General features: G+C 47.5%; 1 protein-coding gene across 2 annotated transcripts in view; it reads right to left on the bottom strand.

The window, feature by feature from the left end:
- DHX15 (DEAH-box helicase 15) overlaps positions 1-23,268 on the bottom strand; it is a 297,726-nt gene that overhangs the window by 205,421 nt on the left and 69,037 nt on the right. For both annotated transcript variants that reach the window (XM_030191241.1, XM_030191239.1), the window contains exons 5-6: positions 14,879-15,097; positions 2,571-2,738 (exon numbers count right to left, since the gene is read on the bottom strand). In XM_030191241.1, coding sequence (XP_030047101.1) covers positions 2,571-2,738; positions 14,879-15,097 — 387 coding nt within the window. The remainder of the gene's footprint in view (positions 1-2,570; positions 2,739-14,878; positions 15,098-23,268) is intronic.

A 23,268-nucleotide genomic window follows, 5' to 3' on the forward strand; every position in this document is an offset into this window, starting at 1 on the left:
CCTTCTGCTGCCTGACCACCTGGTGAAAAGGGTCGGCCTGCTCCAGAGGGAGTGCATCAACCAAGCTGGACAGTTGACATATCAAGTCCCTCAAGTGGACGCTCGTGAACAGCTGGTATGACTGGATCTTGGCCGCAAGCATAGCAGCCCATGTCTTCCTCCCCAAAGAATCAAGAGTCCTAGCTTCTCTGCCTGGGGGCACCGAAGCATATTCTCTAATACTCCTGGCTCTCTTGAAGGCGGAATCCACCACCATGGAATTGTGAGGTAACTGAGACCTCATCAACCCAGGTTCACCGTGGATCCGATTCTGGGATTCAGCTTTTTTCGGGACCACGGGGCCAGATGGGCTGACCAGTTTCACATAAGGACTTCCTTCAGAAACCTTATGCAGAGGAACTGTCACAGCCTATTTAGGTAAAGAAGAATAATCCAAGACCTCGAGCATCTCAGTCCTGGGCTCATCCTCAACCTCCACAGGAAAGGGAATAGCCGTAGCCATTTCCCTGACAAAAGAGGAAAAGGACAGACTCTCCGGTGGAGATAGTGTCCTTTCTAGAGAAAGGGGGAAGAATCAGAGGGAATCCCAAAGGACTCATCAGAAGAGAAGTATCTGGGATCCTCATCTGACTGCCACGAGCGCTCCTGCTTAGTGTCGGATAAAACCTGAGTTAAGGTGCTTCGACACTGGACCTGCCTCGACACAGAGGAACGATGTCCTCTATGGCGATATCGCGAGGTCGATGCTAGGTCTGACTGCAGCGAAGCTCCCTCCACAGACGTCGAAGGTGAGTCGACCTGGGTGGTGGCATCGCGGTCAGGGACCTCACCACAGGCGAACGGCTAGGCACCACTGCAGCAGCAGGTACAGATGACACAAGCACCCCCGACAGGCGTGGGTATCGGTACCTGAGATAGTCAGGTTGCACCGCATACAAAGCTTGAAGCCGCTGGGTGTATTCGATGACATGGAAGGGAAAACAGCTTCGGCAAAATTAAACGGCGTGATTGTGCCTTGAAAAGAACAAAGGGGCACAAAAGAAAGGGAAGAACCCGGCCGTGAAGCCTCAAAATAGGCCGCGTCGAAAAAGAAAGAAACCTTATAAAAAGGCCCAAAATCTAGAAAAGTATGTGAAGTGGTTTTTTTTTTTTTTTTTTAATAAAATGAGGGAAAAAGAAAAGAAAAGATAGCGAACTCGTCGTCAGACTCTTTCTCCTGGGCCAAAAACAAAGAGCAGGGTAGAAACACTGTCTCTCCGTCGCAGACAAGAAAAAAACTGAAGTAACACGTTCATGCTACGGGCGGGAAGTCGTGTGCGCGGCTCACGCACTAGAAGACTCTAGCAAACTTTGTTTAATTTGCTGGTAAAATGCCGATTTCTGGGCCGATGTGGACATCAACCCACATGTGAGAACAAGCAGCCTGCTTGTCCTCGGAGAATATGTGTTTGCCACCAGGCAGTTTACAATAAATTTAAGAGATTAGGAGGAAAAAGAGAAGGAACAAAATTAAAGTTACAGTTTTTAAGAGAAAAACAAAAGGAAAAAAAAAAGGGGAGATACGGGAAAGGGAAACAAGTCATTAATCAAAAGTGGAACGGAACAACCAGGTCTTTAATCAAGTTTTGAATTTTTTATGATGATTCTGTAAAAATGATCATTAAGAACAGAAGAAAAGTCATATTGGGTCAGACCAAGTCCATCTAGCCCAGTATTCTCTTTACAACAGTGGCCTCCCCATCTCTATCTCAATAGCAGACTATGGACCCTTCCCTCCAGGAACTTATCCAAGTAAGGTCTCAAATCAAGGTTTGTTTGTTGGGTTTTTGAAAATTTTTTTTTTTTTTAGGTTTTTTTTGTGTTTGTTTGTTTTTTTGAGTATCGTGCGACAATTGTATGCCTCCAAGACAGAGGAACATCCACAATTAAGAGGCTGTTTTTGACAGATTGGTCAGTAGAATAAAGAAATTGTGCAAACGGGGAGGCTAGTCAAGGTTCAAGAGGAAAGGAGGAAGGGCTAAGAGTGGAGGGCCATTGCCAGGGTTAGAGTTTTGTGAGTGGAGGATGTTAATTTCAGGGGTTGAGGGCAGCTTATGGAATTGCAGGATAGTTTGAGAGGAAAAATTCCCCGATTGCTATGTTCCACACTGAATGAATGTTTCCATGCTACAGAAACTGCACTCCTCCAACAGAAATGCAGCGGGTTATATTTATTTTATTTTTTTTTTGGGGGGGGGGGGTTATTTCTCTGGAATCCCTGATCCAATTTGGCCCCTTTCCTAGACATTAATGCATCTTTTTACCATATTTTTTCTGTACGCCAAACCATCACATTTTGCTAAATTTTCAGCTATTTTGCCCACAGAGAGATGGACATTCTCAGCCCATGTACCAAATTCTTTCCAACTTCCAATGGGTTAGAAAGAATAAAGAGTTTCCTCTAATACTAAATGACTGATCTACCAATTTTCATTAACTCCATTCATAAGGTGTCTAATCAAAGCAGGTGGTTAGGAGCGCATTATTGGCAATATCAACTGGTAAAGCACCATTAGTACCAATGTAATTACCTTTCTTCCTATGGCTCCATTTGGTTTCTTAGGTGGCGGTGGCTCAAAAATCCTCTGCTGCTGCTGAGGTGGAAGGGTGGAATATAAAGGAATGATTTTAATGTCACCAACTTCAGGACCCAAATCATCTATTTCACGTTTTATCCTTTTACAAGCTTCATCGATTTCCTATTAAAAGAACAAATCATGTTTTCAATATATATATATATATATATATATAAACATTACATGTATTTCAGAAACAGTAAATTTTAGCCTAATAGATTAACCAGGGCACCATTACCAGTTCAGGAGTCCAAACAGATCAGATTTAGTAACTCTAATGAATGTATAATGGACTAATTTTTATTCAGCTATATTTTTTATCATGTTTTCTAATTCACATAAGTACATAAGTACATAAGTAGTGCCATACTGGGAAAGACCAAAGGTCCATCTAGCCCAGCATCCTGTCACCGACAGTGGCCAATCCAGGTCAAGGGCACCTGGCACGCTCCCCAAACGTAAAAACATTCCAGACAAGTTATACCTAAAAATGAGGAATTTTTCCAGTCCATTTAATAGCGGTCTATGGACTTGTCCTTTAGGAATCTATCTAACCCCTTTTTAAACTCCGTCAAGCTAACCGCCCGTACCACGTTCTCCGGCAATGAATTCCAGAGTCTAATTACACGTTGGGTGAAGAAAAATTTTCTCCGCTTCGTTTTAAATTTACCACACTGTAGCTTCAACTCATGCCCTCTAGTCCTAGTATTTTTGGATAGCGTGAACAGTCGCTTCACATCCACCCGATCCATTCCACTCATTATTTTATACACTTCTATCATATCTCCCCTCAGCCGTCTCTTCTCCAAGCTGAAAAGCCCTAGCCTTCTCAGCCTCTCTTCATAGGAAAGTCGTCCCATCCCCACTATCATTTTCGTCGCCCTTCGCTGTACCTTTTCCAATTCTACTATATCTTTTTTGAGATACGGAGACCAGTACTGAACACAATACTCCAGGTGCGGTCGCACCATGGAGCGATACAACGGCATTATAACATCCGCACACCTGGACTCCATACCTTTCCTAATAACACCCAACATTCTATTCGCTTTCCTAGCCGCAGCAGCACACTGAGCAGAAGGTTTCAGCGTATCATCGACGACGACACCCAGATCCCTTTCTTGATCCGTAACTCCTAACGCGGAACCTTGCAAGACGTAGCTATAATTCGGGTTCCTCTTACCCACATGCATCACTTTGCACTTGTCAACATTGAACTTCATCTGCCACTTGCACGCCCATTCTCCCAGTCTCGCAAGGTCCTCCTGTAATCGTTCACATTCCTCCTGCGACTTGACGACCCTGAATAATTTTGTGTCATCGGCGAATTTAATTACCTCACTAGTTATTCCCATCTCTAGGTCATTTATAAATACATTAAAAAGCAACGGACCCAGCACAGACCCCTGCGGGACCCCACTAACTACCCTCCTCCACTGAGAATACTGGCCACGCAATCCTACTCTCTGCTTCCTATCTTTCAACCAGTTCTTAATCCATAATAATACCCTACCTCCGATTCCATGACTCTGCAATTTCTTCAGGAGTCTTTCGTGCGGCACTTTGTCAAACGCCTTCTGAAAATCCAGATATACAATATCAACCGGCTCCCCATTGTCCACATGTTTGCTTACCCCCTCAAAAAAATGCATTAGATTGGTGAGGCAAGACTTCCCTTCACTAAATTGTACTAAAATTGAAATTTCATGCAATAGCATTAAATGCACTTTTTGTTTTTCAATCTGAAACTATGTACAATAAATTCTGAAGTCACATAAGCTTGTCACTGATGCAATAATTGAAAGATTTGTTTAATTTTACTCAGTGTTAGAAATTAAAACATTATGGCCCAAAGATCAGGGGGAATCCACCTTAGGAGATACAGGAACAGATTAAGTGGGCTCCCCTCCTTCCATGGCACGCCCCTATACTGAAGGCTGCTTGGATGGATTTAAACTGACTGTACTTAACAAGAACATCTATATAGTATTAACATGGATCGGGTATCAGGGTTCAATTACCAATATTGAAAGAAAACCTTTAAAATCCACACTTGTAGTTAGCAAACTGAAGTGAGATCAGGACGTTTTCTGTTATTTCCAAAACTTATGAAAGCTATACTTTTTACTAGGATAACATCAAGATGTGGTAATCAAGCTACCTCTATTTTACACAAGCAATTTAACAGCATTAAATCATTTAGAAAACTGTTTTAACATGCAGTCATGACATAAAAGAGTCAGAAGGGAGAAGGGCCACTTGTCTCTAGGTCCAGGTACATGACAGTCAACCCTTCCACCAAATTTCCACTGCCCCAATGACAGCCAGTGTGAAGTTCTATTAGTGAGGTACCAGCAGATCCATTCTCCAAAAGTGGTTTAACAGGTAATCGGCAGCAGCTTTTGCCACTCCCCCCTCTCTACCCACACATAGCCAAACATTATAAAACTTATATTCTGCACTATCCATCATTCTTTGCGGATTGCAATAAAATCTCTGTATCCTCTCCACCCTTATATAGGCCAGCAGCAAAGTGTCCCCTCTCCCTTCACCCTTATTTGTTACATTTGTATCCCACATTTTCCCACCTATTTGCAGGCTCAATGTGGCTTGCATAGTACCGGAGAAGCGATTGCAGACTCCGGTGTAAACAAATATATAGTGAAGTTGTGGTAAGATAACGTTCATGTGGTATAGCCACATAAGGGAATCGTGCTCGGAAGGGTTGTGTTATGTCCATTACTTTTTTTTTTTTTTTTTTGAGAGAGAGATCAGGCATTTATGTTGGATTGGTAGGGTACGCCTTTTTAAACAGGTAAGTTTTTAGTGTTCTCCGGAAGTGTAGATGGTCGTTCGTAGTTTTCAAGGCTTTTGGTAGTGCGTTCCACAGTTGTGGCGTATGTAGGAAAAACCGGATGCGTAAGCTGATTTGTATTTGAGTCCTTTGCAGATTTCGTGATGATTCAAATGTGTTTCTAGTTGGTAGGTCGATCAAGTCTGTCATGTACCCCGGGGTTTCACCGTAGATTATTTTGTGAACCATAGTGCAAATTTTGAAAGCAATGCATTCTTTGATTGGGAGCCAGTGTAATTCTTCGCGGAGGGGTTTTGCACTTTCAAATCGCGTTTTCCCGAAGATGAGCCTGGCTGCTGTGTTTTGAGCTGTCTGAAGTTTAAGGTTTGTTCTTTGCATCCCACATAAATTCCATTGCAGTAGTCTAAATGGCTTAGTACCATTGATTGTATTAGGTTGTGAAATGTTTCCCTCGGGGAAAAATTGTTTCACGTGCTTGAGTTTCCACATTGAGTGGAACATTTTCTTTGTTGTGGTTTTCACTTGGCTCTCTAGTGTTAGGTTGTGGTCCAATGTGACTCCGAGGATTTTCAGGCTGTCTCAGATAGGGAGTGTGTAATCTGGTGTGTTGATGATTGTGGGGTTGTCTGCGCTGTGTTGGATGAGATGACGAGACAATGTGTTTTTTCTTTGTTGAGTTTTAGTTGAAATGCGTTTGCCCAAGAGTCCATGATGTTTAAGCTGGTCTTCTTTTCTTTGGTTATTTTTGTTGAAGAAGCCTACGCGAAACGGGTCCGTCGGGACTTCACCCCGTAAGAGAGCAGCACTACAATAGCCGGTGCAATCCACACAGCACAGATAAGTAATTTTTTTGACATTGTCCTGTGTTTTTGTTAACTTTTGTTAGGAGGTTTTTCAGCTGATGATTACTTTTTTTTAACTGTTCTGCTCTTCCTTCTTAAGAACTCCGATTACTATACCGTGTAGAGCAACGGTAGTATGAAGCTTTTCCTCCACTTCTGCCAACAAACCTTAGATGTGGTCAATTAATATATCTGGATGATTCACGTTACTTTTTGGTGTAGGAATGTATATTGTGACATCGTCTGTATAGATGAAAGGGTTATGTCCTTGGTTGGATAAGATCTTGGCTAGAGGGGTCATCATTAGGTTGAAGAGGATTGGTGATAACAGTGATCCTTGTGGTACTCCGCAGTCTGCTTTCCAAGGTGATATGTTTGAGTTTGATTTTACTTGAAAGGTTCTTGTGGTTAGGAAACCTTTGATCCAGCTAAGTATGTTACCACCAATCCCAAACTTATCTAGTAATCTTATTAATATATTATGGTTTATCATGTCAAATGCACTAGACATATTGAATTGGAGGATGAGTATGTTTTTTCCCGTTGCAATTTCCTGCATGAATTTGGCTAGGAGAGTGAGTAGTACTGTTTCTGTGCTGTGTAAGGGGTGAAAAACCTGACTGTGATTCATGTAGTATTGAGAATTTGTGTATGTAATCTGTGAGTTGTTTGGCTACCATACTTTCCATCAGTTTGACTGACAACGGGATGGATGCTACTGGACGATAGTGATTTCATTTGTTTTTTTTCGTGGTGTCTTTTGGTATCAGGGTGAGTAGCATATTGCCATTTTCTTTGGGGAATAGACCTAGCTGAAACACGTAGTTTAGGTGGGATGTGAGGTCGGCTATGAAGCGTTCAGGGGCGGATTTCATTAGGTAGTTGGGGCAGGTATCTAGTTTGCAGTGTGTGTTGGGAGAACCTGCTGGTCGCCTGTGCTACTGTATCAGTGGTAAGGAGGGCGAAGTTTAACCAAGTTCGGTCAGCCGGGTATTCTCCAGTGGTTGGGTCCAGTTCGCTAAGGAAGTTCTCGATGTCAGTGCTGTCCTGGGCTAATGTGTTGCGTAGATTTACAATTTTTTCGTTGAAATACTTCGCAAGTTTATCTGCAGATGGGATGTCTGTGTTCGAAGTGGTGACTAAGTTGGTATCTAGAAGTTTGTTCACGATTTGGTATAATTTCTTCATGACTTTATAGTCTGTCCCTATTTTAGTTTTACAGTATGATCTTTTGGTTTGTCTTATTGCGTATTTGTATTTTCTTTGTGATTGTTTCCATGTGTTGAGTGTGTGTTCATACTTTGTTTTTTTCGATGCTCGTTCGAGTTTCCTGGATTGTGTTTTTAGTTTTTTCAGTTCTTCGTTGAACCATGGTATCGTGTTATGCTTACGTGATATTTTTGTTCGTAAGGGTGCTATTTCGTCTAGTATGCTTTTGCATCTTTTATCCCATTCCAAGAAGTAGTTTATGGAGTCTGTTTGCGCTGTCCATTCATTGTTGTATAGCAGTTGCCAGAATGTTTTCGTGTCTACATGACCTCTTGTTCTGTAGGATGTGTGTTCTTGGATTAGGTGTGGTCCCTTCTTCCGCCAGTGTAGGGATAGGTTTAGTTTATAGTGATCAGTCCAGGATGTTTCTGACCATTTAATATCTGCTATTGTTAGGTTCTGGTCTGTTGAAAGTTTGTGAGAGATGAGATCAATTGTGTGCCCTTTGACGTGGGTTGCTTGCATTTGTGGCCATTTGAGATCCCATAGGTGTAGGAATTCCTTACATTCTCATCCGCTGAATTTGGGTCTTCTAGGTCAGGGGTAGGCAACTCCGGTCCTCGAGAGCCAAAGGCAGATCAGGTTTTCAGGATATCCACAATGAATATGCAGGAGATAGATTTGCAAGCACTGCCTCCATGGTATGCAAATCTATCTCCTACATATTCATTGTGGATATCCTGAAAACCTGACCTGCCTTCAGCTCTCGAGGACTGGAGTTGCCTACCCCTGTGCTAGGTGAAGGCTGATGCCTCCTAGTACTAGTACATTAGAGTTGGCTACACGTGTATTTGAAATGAAGTCCATGAAGTTGATCTGGGCTTCGTTCCAGTTACCTGGAGGTCTGTAAAACAGAACATAGTTCAGATGAACGTGTAGGGTTTTGTTGTGGATTCTGATTGAGGCAATTTCAAGCTGAGGTGTCATGGGCTCGGCATTGGTTTCGGTGGTATAGTCGGATCGATAGATTAGTGCTATGCCTCCTCCTCTCTTTTCCTTCCTGGTCCAGTGTGATTTTGTATCCTGGGGGGCATAGGTCTAGGATTATGGGGTCCTTTTGGTTGTGGATCCAGGTTTCACTGATGAAGAGTAGGTCAAAGTTTTCTGTCATGATCCAGTCTGTTAGAATTGCTGTTTTGTTTACTGTGGATCTGGCATTGATGTAGACCACTTGGATTGTCTGGAATGGGTCTTCTGCATTTGGTGTTGTGCGGACTTTTATTAATTGTCTTTTCTTTGGTGTGATGGGTTTGTTTGGACCCTTCTTTGCATTCTGTCCGCATGTTGGTGTTCTTCCTTTAAATTGTTCTCAGCTTGATGGGGTGTGGTGTGTCTGATCAATCTTTGGTGATTATTCAGTATGCATATAGTGTTACTTTCTGTTAGTGGAGTGGTTAGTGTAAAATGGATCAGTGTTAAGGAGTAGATTATTTTAAGTAATTTGAAGGTATCCATTTTGGTTTTTGTTTACTGTGGGCTACTAGTAAGACCGTGTTCCGATGATTGGGTCTGTGACAGGTTTTTGTTCTTTGGGGTGGGTCTGGTGTTCTAGTCTTGCGTGTTATTTCAGCTAGTCTTTCATGCTGGTGAGATTGGTAGCAGATCCCTAAGTCTATTTACTGTCCTATTCTCCTTCGTTGAGTGACCCCCTGTGGTTTACTCCCTTGTTTGGTGCTCAGAACTGTGCTCTGGGGCTCAGAACTCGGGCCTCTCCCTGAGTGGACATGGGCTGCTCGCCCTACGGCTGTTGGCATGTAGCAGCGCGGACCAGCCATGAGCCGCCCGGGTCCTGTTCGTTTTGCCTCGAGAGCATCGCCGGCAGTTGCTATTCTCACCCGCTCTCTCCGGCCCTGCAGCCGCATGTGCAGCGCGCCCCACTCTCCTCTTCTCCCTACAGCCTTAGGCGGCCGGCCGGCACCTCTTTCAGGGATCAGCAGAGGCTGGTCCGGTTTTCAGCGGCTCCCACCCAGCAGGGTAGTGCTGCAGCTCCAGCAGGGAGGAAACAGTAGTCGTCACTCGGCGGTGGCGAACCATTCAGTAGGATGCCCGTGAGAGGACCTGGCCTTGATAGCGCTCAGTGGCGCTCAGCAGCGTTCTCCTCTTCCCTTCAAGGTCAGGCTACCGGTTTGGTCAGGCACCGTGTGGGAGTCGAACAGCCCATTCCTGGCCGATTTCCAGCCCAGGTCGCTGGAGCTAGCTGCTCCTGTGACCTTAGGCAGCAGCCATCTTAGAGATACATATCCAAAGTGTCCCCTCTCCCTTCCCCTCCGTCCTTATAGTCCAGTTGTCTCCTTACCGCCTCCTCTCTCTTCTCCCCCCACTCCAAAACAAAGTGCAGCAGCTCAGAGGGAAGAGCAACAGGAAGAAGCACAGGCTAGGGGAAGTCACGGCTACAAAAACCTAAATGCTGAGCTCCCCTTCAGGTTGTGAAGACAGCAAACCGTGCTTAGCAGACTCTCACTTTCAGTGTGCCTTTTCTCCCATATCCATCCACCTACCTCCTTCTCCAATATTCACTCTACCTTAAACACCAGTACCTATCCCTCTGTCCCTCCATCTTTACCTTCTTCTGCATATGCCCTTGCTTCTCCCCCCACTTCTACTAGCAATATTTATCATACTCTTCCGGCTTCTGCATCAGCCTCCAACCCTCTTCTTAGATTCAAGTCACCTTCTCTCAGACCTAGCATTAGATCCCTTCTCCCACTACCTCTATCCTGAGGGATAGCCCCTTCATCCTGGCCCAACCCTAGTATTAGCCCCCTTCTGGTTATCTACCGCTAGAATCAGACCCTGTCACTCCAACCATCTTCCAGCATCAGCCCTCTTTTGCTATACCCAGCCTTGCATCATCTCCCAGCCACTCTCTCTAGCACCTACATCAGAGCCTTCGTCCAAACCCCTTATCCAGTTCCAGCATCAGCCCTATGCTTACCTCTAACTCCAGTCCCAGCCCCTACATTAGGCCCATTTCTAAGCCCCAACGTGTCTTCTCTTAGCTCTAGCACCTGCATTAAACCCATTTCCAAGCCCCACCTGCTTGCTCATGATTATAATTGGGTCTGCAACGGTTTGGGAAGCGGAAGCACTGGGATTTCTACTACCCTGAAAAGGACTGCATATCCCCATAAAATACTTAATTACTCTGACCTTGTATTTGCTCATGACTGCTTTACACAGTCTGGGCAGTGGCAAGCTCCATAATTAGAAAGAAGCCCAATAGTCAGTAGATATTATAATATAGTTTACTAGCATTAGTATCTTACCCAAAGGCAGTACAGGCAAATTAGGCATTCATCTCTGGATCATGATGGGACAACGTTTCACACAGCAGGTGCAGTCTGATCTCTCTCTTCAGCCTGCTGGAGCCTTCTGCCCTAACACCCGTCAGACTGCCCTTTTTATACCCTTCTGACTCTATTCATCCCAATGGACCCTAGCTTTCTCACCAGAACTCTTTGGTCCTTATCAGTTGATAAGAATGACGTCACATGTTCCCAAGCCTTCCTCTAGCCCCCCCCCCCCCCTTTTTTTAGATGTTCTCATCCTACTTGCACCTGACCTACTCATATCTTCCACTAGCCAAAACATCTTCGCTCATGACTTCTCGCAGGTGCCAGTCCCAGCATTGTTGACAGAGCAGACTCCCCCCTCCCCTGTCAGCTCTCTGAGAACTCAGTTCAGCATTTGCTGCAGTGAAATGTATTTTCTGTCAGAGATGATCTTTGATTTTTACAGGCCTAGTTCTTAGCCTGAGCCATTGGCCTGTATTTCACTGACAGCAAGTGACAGCATATTTCTACACTCATCAGCCTTTTTCCCATGCCCAGTATTAAATTTGTCTCATCCCTATTTCCACCATCAGCCCCCTTTTCCTACCTGCCCTACACTTTAATCATCTGCAGAGTGATGAGAGCATGTATTTTCACTGCTGCGGATCTGCCTATCCTCAATCAACTCTGGCTGCCAGCACCACATACTAACTCAAGTTAGTACAGGAAGTTGCAACAGAAGTAGTTAGGCTTGGACTTGAACAAGCAAGGGGTGCCATCTGCAAGAGGTGATCAGGGATTAGCAGAATGGTAGCATGAAATAGCTGATCTGCTGTTAGCAATATGTAACCTGTCATTAAAACTGTCTGTAGTACCTGAAGATTTGAGGGTGGCCAGTGTGATGTCGACTTCTAAAAAGGGTTCTAGGGGTGAGCCGGAAAATTACAGACTGCTAAGCCCGACGTCGGTGCTGGGCAACATAGTAGAAACTAATATAAAGAATAAAATTACAGAACACACAGACAAACATGATTTAATGGGACAGAGTCAGCATGAGTTCAGCCAAGGAAAGTCTTGCCTCATTTCTTTGAAGGCGTGAATAACATGTGGATAAAAGTGAGCCAGCTTGTCCTCAAGCAGTGATACAACTCCTTGATCAACTTCTCCAGATCTTTGCCAAACAAGCATCCCTGAAAGGGAAGATTGGTGAGGGTGGATCTGGAAGCCACATACCCAATTTCTGAGCCTGGCGAGATTGAGGAAAGCCCGGGCCATGTAGGGGGTCAATACTGACGCCTGCAAATATAAGGTGGCAACCTCAAATGAAAACTTCAGTGCAGCTTCTAGCCTATGGTCCTGCTATTCTAAATGCAGTACCATCATGGACAGGAACTGTAGTCTTCTTGGTGACGGCCATGGCCAGAGAGTCCACCATAAGCAATTTGAGTTTTTCCAAATCAGCCGAAAGAGGGTAAATCCTGAACAAAGCCTATGCCACTCTCATCCCAGTGTCAGGGGTATTCCACTGAACTGAGCTCCTGCACAGCCTCATGAAAGAAGAAAAATCTAGGTGGCTTCTTGGGTCCCCGACATCATGGGATCCAAGGCCCCAGCAGAAGACAGGAGAGGAAATGTGGAGAATATCCACAGCCTTCAAAATCAATGCTGGAAGCACCTCCTTGTGAAAGACAGGAAACCAAATGATCATTGTCTTCTTCACAGAAGAGCTCCCCCTCCTCCAGAGTCCCTGTTAGCAGAATGGGCTGAAATCAGGGACTGAGGCGGAACAGAAGGAGAATCAGAAGCCAAGGACTCCGCGTCTCAGTCAGAAGGTGGTTGTAACCTTCTCCACTTAGAAGTTCAGTCCTGTACAGGATAAGAAAGTTGTGGATGAAGAGAAGAAGATGGAAATCAAAAACACACACAGTGAAAAAGTGGCTTCTCAATGAGGAAAATGTCTCATCAATCTGTGGCAGAAGAGTAATTGTTCATATGCACACAGCACAAAAAGCAATCATTGACAAATACCACCCCCCCCCCCCCAATTTTTTTTTTAAATATCTTTTTTTTTTTATAAATTTAGACAAACAAATGAACTTTTCAGTCTTAATGGTGATTACTATGTTCCATAAATAACAGCGCACTGCAAGTGAAAATTTCAACCACTTATCTTAGACGTGCTGTCCAGTTATGTACAGTGTGGTGTACCCAAGCTTGCAAAATAGATGAATGTGCGATCCTCAACAGTCCTGTTTCGCATTGCTTCTTCAGGGAACCACACCACAAATCACTGAAACTTTCAAATGCACTGGAGGATAGATTTCTCACTGCCCACTAGTTTGAAAGTTTCAATGGTTTGTGGTGTGGTTCCCTGAAGAAGCAGTGCGAAACGAGACTATTGGGGACCGCACATTCATCTATTTTGCAAGTTGGGGTACACCACTCTGCACATAACTGGACAGCGCGTCTAAGATAAGGGGTTGAAATTTTCACATGCAGTGTGCTGTTATTTATGGAACATAGTAATCACCATTAAGACTGAAAAGTTCATTTACTTGTCTAAATTTATAAAAAGATATTAAAAAAAAAATTTTTTTTTTGGGGGGGGGGGGGGGGGAGGGTTGTCAATGATTACTTTTTGTGCTGTGTGCATATGAACAATTACTCTTTTGCCACAAATTGATGAGACATTTTCCCCTTATTGAGAAGTCACTTTTTCACTGTGTGTGTTTTTGATTTGCATCAGTAGTTGGGAACAGTGAAGTTGATCTGTGGGGACGTTTACTGAAGAGAAGATGGAGCAGATTGAGAGCACTTCAGAAGAAACGCTTAATGCAGCAGCATGACAAAATCAGGAGAAAAAGGAACAGAGGGATCCTGCTGTAGCCCTGATGTGGAAGTAGGATCAGGAACAGCTACAGAGGAAGAAATACAGGGAAGAGAAGCCACAGAAGCTAAAGGAAGAGCTATGAAAGGCCACACTGAAACTGCCGACTGAGATGAGCAAACATCCAAAATGGCTGCCGATCCCGTGCTCCCCAATGTAGGCCCAGCAACTGCCCACGCCAAAGATTAATGGCTTCCCTGAAACTGGACTCAGGCTGCTTTCTAGGCGCTCTGTCATCTCTGCTCCAGCAGAGTGAGAAGGAGCAAGTTACACACTGCCCAGTGCTGTTTTCCTTGCTCAGTGGTGAGAAAGCGTTCTACCAATTCTACCGGTATCTCCAACCACATAGCAGGGAAAGAAAGGACTTGTACTCACCAGCCTGAAGCAACTCAGCCCTCGAAGAGGTCTCAAGTTGGAATGCCCTGAGTTGTAAATATTGCCCTCTCCCAGGTAACTGTTCTTTAAGGGGATGGGATTTGATACACCGCTATTTTGTGGTTATAACCAACATGGTTTACATATTCCACGCAAGTACTTATTTTGTAATTGGGACAATGGAGGGTTAAATGACTTGCCCAGAGTCACAAGAAGCTGAAGTGGAAACGGAACCCAGTTCCCCTGGCTCTCAGGCCACTGCTATAACCATTAGGTTTAGTGCTATGTTCCAGAAACCTCTGCTTCATATAAGTCTAGAGAAAATTCCATATGGTGCATATCCAGGAGATCAAGAGATCGATTTTTGGCCTGCAATTGTTTTGCCCTTCTCCTGCCTTTTTTTCTGAAGAAGGAGACCAGGACCATGGGGAGACCCAGGACCACCAGGTATCCCCTGAGGTTCCTAACACTGGTCTACACCCCAACTCAACTGGTAACAGGGCCACTGAATCAGGAGCAGGCATCACAAAAGCAATCTAGGAGCTGCTCAGCTATTTCTTCCATCTGCTGGGGGGACAGAGGAACACTGAACTGCCTTTTATGGCACAACTCAACTCACAGTCCTCTTATCTCCACCTGCCGGTAGATAGGCATAACCCACAAGTCCTGGACTGATATGCTCCAGATGCTAAGGAGGAGGCACACTACTGCAAATGAGAAAATGTTTTAATATGTTGGCAACGCTGCATTAAAATATGTCAGCTACATATTACCCTCCTGTAACATCAAGCTTTAATAAATACCTCTTGACCAGTCAGAAAGAGTAAAAGATCTCCTTCTTCCTCTTCACACATGTGAATTTGGATAACAGTTCGGATAGCTGCCTCAAGGTAATCTCTCTCTGGCTCTGGAGTATAAAAGATCTCCACCGGATGTGTACGTCCTGGGATAGTCAGTAGAGGGCAGTTATCAAAATAAACTTGAAATTTGCCAGCATCTAGAGTAGCACTCATAACTATGACCTGTGAAGAGAAGAGAGTTACTTAAAAATTGAAAACACCATGTTTGTTACATTCAATACTATTGTTACTAAAACCTAATGTAACAAATTTTTCCATCTCTATGGTGAGATGGCCAGTAACAATCCCGTATCAAGTGGTTTAGCTGAATCCATTTTATCTGACCTCACTTCTGTGAGGGTTATGCCATCACATGTAAGCTGTCCTTATTCTGTTTGGATCAGAGTTAAAAAAAAAAAAAAAAAAAAAAAAAAAAAAGCTAATTCTCGAAATCTCATCAAGAAATGTATTAAATTAACCAAAGTATCACCTTATTTAGTCAGCCATGTTCATCTGAATGCCTGGAAATAAAGGTCATCACACTATTATATACTATTCCTAAAAATCTGCCTACTTATGAAAAATGGAAAGAAATGCTTAAATATAACTTGAAGAAATCCTGGGATGAAATCTAAGTATCTTCACAACTTCTAAACTATTAAAATATAACAGAAAATCTTGTTAGGAAACTATATTACCCCTGAGACAATAAAGTGAAGATACATACCTGTAGCAGGTATTCTCCGAGGACAGCAGACTGATTGTTCTCACATGTGGGTCGACGTCCGCATCGGTCCAGGAACCAGCCATTTTGCAAGCAAAATATTTAAAAATCTTGCCAGTCTTCTGGCGCGCATTCAGCGCTCACCGCGCATGCGCGGATTGGCTTCCCGTCCGTCGCATGAGCGTTCCCGCTCAGTTAAATCAAAAAGCAAATAATATACACCAACTACAAAGAGAAGGTGGGCGGGTTTGTGAGAACAATCAGCCTGCTGTCCTCAGAGAATACCTGCTACAGGTATGTATCTTCGCTTTCTCTGAGGACAAGCAGGCTGCTTGCTCTCGCATGTGGGGTATCCCTAGCAACCAGGCTCACTCAAAACAATGAGCATTGGTCAATTGGGCCTCGCAACGGCAAGGACATAAAGTGAATGATACATACCTGTAGCAGGTGTTCTCCGAGGACAGCAGGCTGATTGTTCTCACGACTGGGTGACGTCCGCGGCAGCCCCCACCAACCGGAAGAAGCTTCGCGGGCGGTCCGCACGCAGGACACGCCCACCGCGCATGCGCGGCCGTCTTCCCGCCCGTGCGCGACCATTCCCGCTCAGTTGAATGACAAGCAAAAAAAAGATGAAAACGCAACTCCAAAGGGGAGGAGGGAGGGTAGGTGAGAACAATCAGCCTGCTGTCCTCAGAGAACACCTGCTACAGGTATGTATCATTCACTTTCTCCGAGGACAAGCAGGCTGCTTGTTCTCACGACTGGGGTATCCCTAGCTCTCAGGCTCACTCAAAACAAGAACCCAGGTCAATGGAACCTCGCAACGGCGAGGGTATAACAGAAATTGACCTACGAAGAACAACTAAGAGTGCAGCCTGACCAGAATAAATTCGGGTCCTGGAGGGTGGAGTTGGATTTACACCCCAAACAGATTCTGCAGCACCGACTGCCCGAACCGACTGTCGCGTCGGGTATCCTGCTGGAGGCAGTAATGTGATGTGAATGTGTGGACAGATGACCACGTCGCAGCCTTGCAAATCTCTTCAATAGTGGCTGACTTCAAGTGGGCCACTGACGCTGCCATGGCTCTAACACTATGAGCCGTGACATGACCCTCAAGAGCCAGCCCAGCCTGGACGTAAGTGAAGGAAATGCAATCTGCTAGCCAATTGGAGATGGTGCGTTTCCCGACAGCGACCCCTAGCCTGTTAGGGTCGAAAGAAACAAACAATTGGGCGGACTGTCTGTGGGGCTGTGTCCGCTCCAAGTAGAAGGCCAATGCTCTCTTGCAGTCCAATGTGTGCAACTGACGTTCAGCAGGGCGGGTATGAGGCCTGGGGAAGAATGTTGGCAAGACAATTGACTGGTTAAGATGGAACTCCGACACCACCTTCGGCAGGAACTTTGGGTGGGTGCGGAGCACTACTCTGTTGTGATAAAATTTGGTATACGGAGCATGAGCTACCAGGGCTTGAAGCTCACTGACCCTACGAGCTGAAGTAACTGCCACCAAGAAAATGACCTTCCAGGTCAAGTACTTCAGATGGCAGGTATTCAGTGGCTCAAAGGGAGGTTTCATCAGCTGGGTGAGGACGACGTTGAGATCCCATGACACTGTAGGAGGCTTGATAGGGGGCTTTGACAAAAGCAAGCCTCTCATGAATCGAACGACTAAAGGCTCTCCAGAGATGGCTTTACCTTCCACACGATAATGGTAAGCACTAATCGCACGAAGGTGATTCCTTACTGAGTTGGTCTTGAGGCCAGACTCTGATAAGTGCAGAAGGTATTCAAGCAGGTTTTGTGCAGGGCAAGAACAAGGTTCTAGGGCCCTGCTCTCACACCAAACGACAAAGCTCCTCCACTTGAAAAAGTAACTCTTTTTAGTGGAATCCTTTCTAGAGGTAAGCAAGACACGGGAGACACCCTCAGACAGACCCAACGAAACAAAGTCTACGCCCTCAACATCCAGGCCATGAGAGCCAGAGACTGAAGGTTGGGGTGCAGAAGCGCTCCGTCATTCTGCGAAATGAGAGTCAGAAAACACTCCAATCTCCACGGTTCTTCTGAGGACAACTCCAGAAGAAGACGGAACCAGATCTGACGGGGCCAAAAAGGCGCTATCAGAATCATGGTGCCGTGGTCTTGCTTGAGCTTCAGTAAGGTCTTCCCCACCAAAGGTATGGGAGGATAAGCATACAGGAGGCCGGTCCCCCAATGAAGGAGAAAGGCATCCGACGCTAGCCTGCCGTGTGCCTGAAGTCTGGAACAGAACAGAGGCAGCTTGTGGTTGGTCTGAGAGGCGAAAAGGTCCACCGAGGGGGTGCCCCACTCTCGGAAGATCTTGCGTACCACTCTGGAATGGAGCGACCACTCGTGCGGTTGCATGACTCTGCTCAGTCTGTCGGCCAGACTGTTGTTTACACCTGCCAGGTATGTGGCTTGGAGGAGCATGCCGAACTGGCGAGCCCAACGCCACATCCTGACGGCTTCCTGACACACGGGCGAGATCCGGTGCCCCCCTGCTTGTTGGTGTAATACATTGCAACCTGATTGTCTGTCCGAATTTGAATAATTTGGTAGGACAGCCGATCTCTGAAAGCCTTCAGTGCGTTCCAGATCGCTCGGAGCTCCAGGAGGTTGATCTGCAAATCCTTTTCCTGGAGGGACCACAGACCCTGGGTGTGAAGCCCATCGACATGAGCTCCCCACCCCAGGCGAGATGCATCCGTCGTCAGCACTTTCGTGGGCTGGGGAATTTGGAATGGAATTCCCAGGGTCAAATTGGTCCGAATGGTCCACCAGAGCAGTGAAGTGCGGCAACTGGTGGAGAGGCGGATGACATCTTCTAGATTCCCAGTGGCTTGAAACCACTGGGAAGCTAGGGTCCATTGAGCAGATCTCATGTGAAGACGAGCCATGGGAGTCACATGAACTGTGGAGGCCATATGACCCAGAAGTCTCAACATCTGCCGAGCTGTGATCTGCTGAGACGCTCTGGTCTGCGAAGCCAGGGACAGTAGGTTGTTGGCCCTCGCTTCGGGAAGGAAGCCTGAGCCGTCTGGGTATTCAGCAGAGCTCCTATGAATTCCAGAGACTGGGCTGGCTGGAGATGGGACTTTGGGTAAATTATCACAAACCCCAGCAGCTCCAGGAGTTGAATAGTGCACTGCATGGACCGGAGGGCTCCTGCCTCCGAGGTGTTCTTGACCAGCCAATCGTCGAGATATGGGAACACGTGCACTCCCAGCTTGCGTAGATACGCCGCTACCACCACGAGGCACTTTGTAAACACCCGTGGGGCAGAGGCGAGCCCAAAGGGCAGCACACAATACTGAAAGTGCCGTGCGCCCAGGCGGAATCTGAGATACTGTCTATGAGCTGGCAGTATCGGAATGTGAGTGTAAGCGTCCTTTAAATCCAGGGAACATAGCCAATCGTTTTTCTGAATCATTGGCAGAAGGGTGCCCAAGGAAAGCATCCTGAACTTTTCTTTGACCAGGAATTTGTTCAGGCCTCTCAGATCTAGGATGGGACGCATCCCCCCTGTTTTCTTTTCCACAAGGAAGTACCTGGAATAGAATCCCTGCCCTTCCTGCCCGGGTGGTACGGGCTCGACCGCATTGGCGCTGAGAAGGGCGGAGAGTTCCTCTGCAAGTACCTGCTTGTGATGGGAGCTGAAGGACTGAGCTCCCGGAGGACAATTTGGTGGCAGGGAGGCCAAATTCAGGGCGTATCCGTACCGCACTATTTGGAGAACCCACTGGTTGGAGGTTATGAGAGGCCACCTTTGGTGAAAAAATTTTATCCTCCCTCCGACCGGCAGATCGTCCGGCACGGACACTTTGAGGGCGGCTATGTTCCCGTGGATCCAGTCAAAAGCCCGTCCCCGGCTTTTGCTGTGGAGGCGCAGGGGGCTGCTTAGGCGCACGCTGTTGACGAGAACGAGCGCGCTGGGGCTGTCCCTGTGCCTGACGAGGCCTTCGGGCCGGCTGGGTGAACCTACGCTTGGTAAAAGCATAGGGCGCAGCCTGCCGGGCCCGGGAAAAACGTCCACCTGCTGAGGTGGATGCTGAAGGCGCCCGGTGGGAGAGCTTGTCGAGAGCGGTTTCCCGCTGATGCAGTTGGTCCACCAGCTCCTCGACCTTCTCACCAAAAATATTATCCCCCCGGCAAGGGACGTCAGCCAGTCTCTGCTGGGTGCGGCTGTCCAGGTCAGAGGCACGCAGCCATGAGAGCCTGCGCATCACTATACCTTGGGCCGCAGCACAAGATGCCACGTCACAGGTGTCATAGATACCCCTGGACAGGAACTTTCTGCACGCCTTCAGCTGCCTGACCACCTCCTGATAAGGCCTGGACTGCTCCGGCGGCAGCTTATCAACCAGGTCCGCCAGTTGCTTCACAGTGTTCCGCATGTGGATGCTCGTGTAGAGCTGGTAAGATTGGATGCGGGTCACGAGCATGGAAGATTGGTAGGCCTTCCTCCCAAACGAGTCCAGAGTGCGAGACTCCCGCCCCGGGGGCGCCGAGGCGGTATCCCTCGAACTCCGTGCCCTCTTGAGAGCAGAATCCACGACCGCCGAGTCATGGGGCAATTGGGGCCGCATTAACTCTGAGTCCGAGTGGATTCTGTACTGGGACTCTGCTTTCTTGGGAATGGTGGGATTAGATAATGGTCTCATCCAGTTCCGAAGCAGTGTCTCTTTGAGGACATTGTGCAACGGCACCATGGAGGACTCTCTAGGTGGTGATGGATAGTCGAGGACCTCGAGCATCTCAGCCCTCGGCTCATCCACAGAGACCACGGGGAAGGGAATGCAAATGGACATGTCCCTTACAAAGGAGGCAAAGGAGAGGCTCTCAGGAGGAGAGAGCTTCCTCTCTGGTGAAGGTGTGGGGTCAGAGGGAAGGCCCACAGACTCCTCTGAGGAGAAATATCTGGGGTCCTCCTCTTCCCCCCACGAGGCCTCTTCCTCAGTATCGGACATAAGCTCATGTAGCTGAGTCCTTAACCGGGCCCAGCTCGACGTCGAGGCACCGAGGCCTCGGTGTCGTCGAGCGGTGGACTCCCGCCCCGGCGGGGACGAAGCTCCCTCCATCGACGTCGACGGGGACTCCACCTGCGTGGCGGTCGAGACCGGCGCCGCTTGTCGAAGGCCTCGGCACCGGGCTAGAGCTCGCCAGCGCCACAGTCAACGGCACCGAGGGCGCAAGCACCCCCGGCGCCGGCACAGCCTGGCACATCAGCCCTTCCAGGATCCCCGGAAGGATGGCTCGGAGGCACTCGTTCAGGCCCGCTGTCGGGAAAGATGGGGGTCCGGTAGAGGTGTCGGTGCCGGAAGCTGCTCGGGTCCAGGAGACTACACCGAAGTGCTGGGACCCTGACGCGTCGATACCTCCACTACCGAAGGGGACCTCTCCTCTCGACGCTGACGCTTCTGCGTCGACTCCTCACCGGCACTGAGAGCCGGATGCATCGAAAGCGACCGATGACGGTGCTTCTTTGATTTTTTTGCGGTGCCCGTCATCGGCGCCAGGTGGAATGGAGGAGGAGGAGGTCGATCCCCCTCGGTCTCGAGGGACCGGGTCAGACAGGGTTCGGTCCCGAGGGCCATGGGCAGAGGGAGTGACTGGGGCCGATTGCCCACGCGGCCTCTCACCCCTACCCTCACCGGAGGACCGGCGGGCAGACGGGACCTGTGCTCCTGGGGTCGATGCCATCTGTGCCGATTTCGCGGACATCGATACCGGTACCGAAGAACCGGCCGTCGATACCGATGCCGTCGAGGTCGACGTCGAGGGGCCGGCGCAAGTTCCAAAAAGACGGTCCCGAAGAACTTGCCTCGCAACCTGAGTCCGTTTCCGGAGACCAAGACACAAAGAGCACGACTTGATATTGTGCTCCGGCCCGAGGCACTGGAAGCACCAAGCGTGGGTGTCGGTCTGCGAGATAGGCCGGCCGCACCGACCACACTTCTTAAATCCACTCGGGACCTTCGAGGACATCAACGGAAAAATCGCGTCGGCGAAATTAAAGTCGTCGATGGTGGCGGTAAATCACACCTCGAAAAATAAATCGACCGCGCGGCCACAAGGCCGCAACGCGACGCCCCCGCTAGAAAACGAGGGAAAAACAAGCGCGTTCACTTTTTTTTTTTTTTTTTTTAAACAAGAAAAAGAAAAGGGTCCGGAACGCGCGGGAACCAGAAACAAACAAAAAAAATAAGAAATTCGCGAAAACGCGAGGGTTTTTCGGGGCTGACAAAAGAGATCGGCGACGCACGACTCTCTCCAGCGCGGAAAAAACAAGACTGAGCGGGAATGGTCGCTCACGGGCGGGAAGACGGCCGCGCATGCGCGGTGGGCGTGTCCTGCGTGCGGACCGCCCGCGAAGCTTCTTCTGGTTGGTGGGGGCTGCCGCGGACGTCACCCAGTCGTGAGAACAAGCAGCCTGCTTGTCCTCGGAGAACAGAGATTGACCTGAAACCATTAACAACTAAATGAGAGTGCAGCCTGGAACACAACAAAAATGGGTCTGGGGGGCTGGAGTTGGATTCTAAACCCCAAACAGATTCTGCAGCACCAACTGCCCAAACTGACTGTCGCGTCGGGTATACTGCTTAAGGCAGTAGTGAGATGTGAATATGTGGAGTAATGACCACGTTGCAGCCTTGCAAATCTCTTCAATGGAGGCTGACTTTAAGTGAGCCACTGACGCAGCTATGGCTCGAACATTATGAGCCGTGACATGGCCCTCCAGAGTCAGCAACGCTTGGGCATAAGTGAAGGAAATGCAATCTGCTAGCCAATTGGAGATTGTGCGTTTTCCAATGGCGACTCCCCTCCTGTTCGGATTGAAAGAAACAAACAACTGGGCGGACTCTCTAAAGGGCTTTGCAGCTCCACGTAAAAGGCCAATGCTCTCTTGCAGTCCAAGGTGTGCAAACTGCTTTCACCAGAGCGGGTATGAGGACGGGGAAAGAATGTTGGCAAGACAACTGACTGGTTCAGATGGAACTCAGACACCACCTTCGGCAGAAACTTAGGGTGCGTGCGAAGGACTACTCTGCTGTGATGGAATGTGATATAAGGTGCATGCACTAGCAAGGCCTGAAGCTCACTGACCCTATGAGCTGAAGTAACAGCCACCAAGAAAACGACCTTCCAGGTCAAGTACTTCAGATGGCAGGAATTCAGTGGCTCAAAAGGAGCTTTCATCAGGTGGATGAGAATGACGTTGAGATCCCAGAACACTGGTGGAGGTTTGACAGGGTGCTTTGACAAAAGCAAACCTCTCATGAAGCGAACAACTAAAGGCTGTCCAGAGATAGGCCTACCCTCTACAAGGCGATGATAAGCACTAATCGCACTAAGGTGAACTCTTACAGAGTTGGTCTTGAGACCAGACTCTGACAAATGTAGAAGGTAGTCAAGCAAGGTCTGTGTAGGACAATAAAGAGGATCTAGGGCCTTGCTGTCACACCAGACGGCAAATCTCCTCCATTTGAAAGAGTAACACCTCTTCGTGGAATCTTTCTTGCAGCAAGCAAGGCTCGGGAGACACCCTCTGAAAGACCCAAGGAGGCAAATTCTAAGCTCTCAACTTCCAGGCCATGAGAGCCAGAGA

The sequence above is a fragment of the Microcaecilia unicolor genome, chromosome 2, assembly GCF_901765095.1.
Source record: "Microcaecilia unicolor chromosome 2, aMicUni1.1, whole genome shotgun sequence".
Classification (NCBI taxonomy): Eukaryota; Metazoa; Chordata; class Amphibia; order Gymnophiona; family Siphonopidae; genus Microcaecilia; species Microcaecilia unicolor.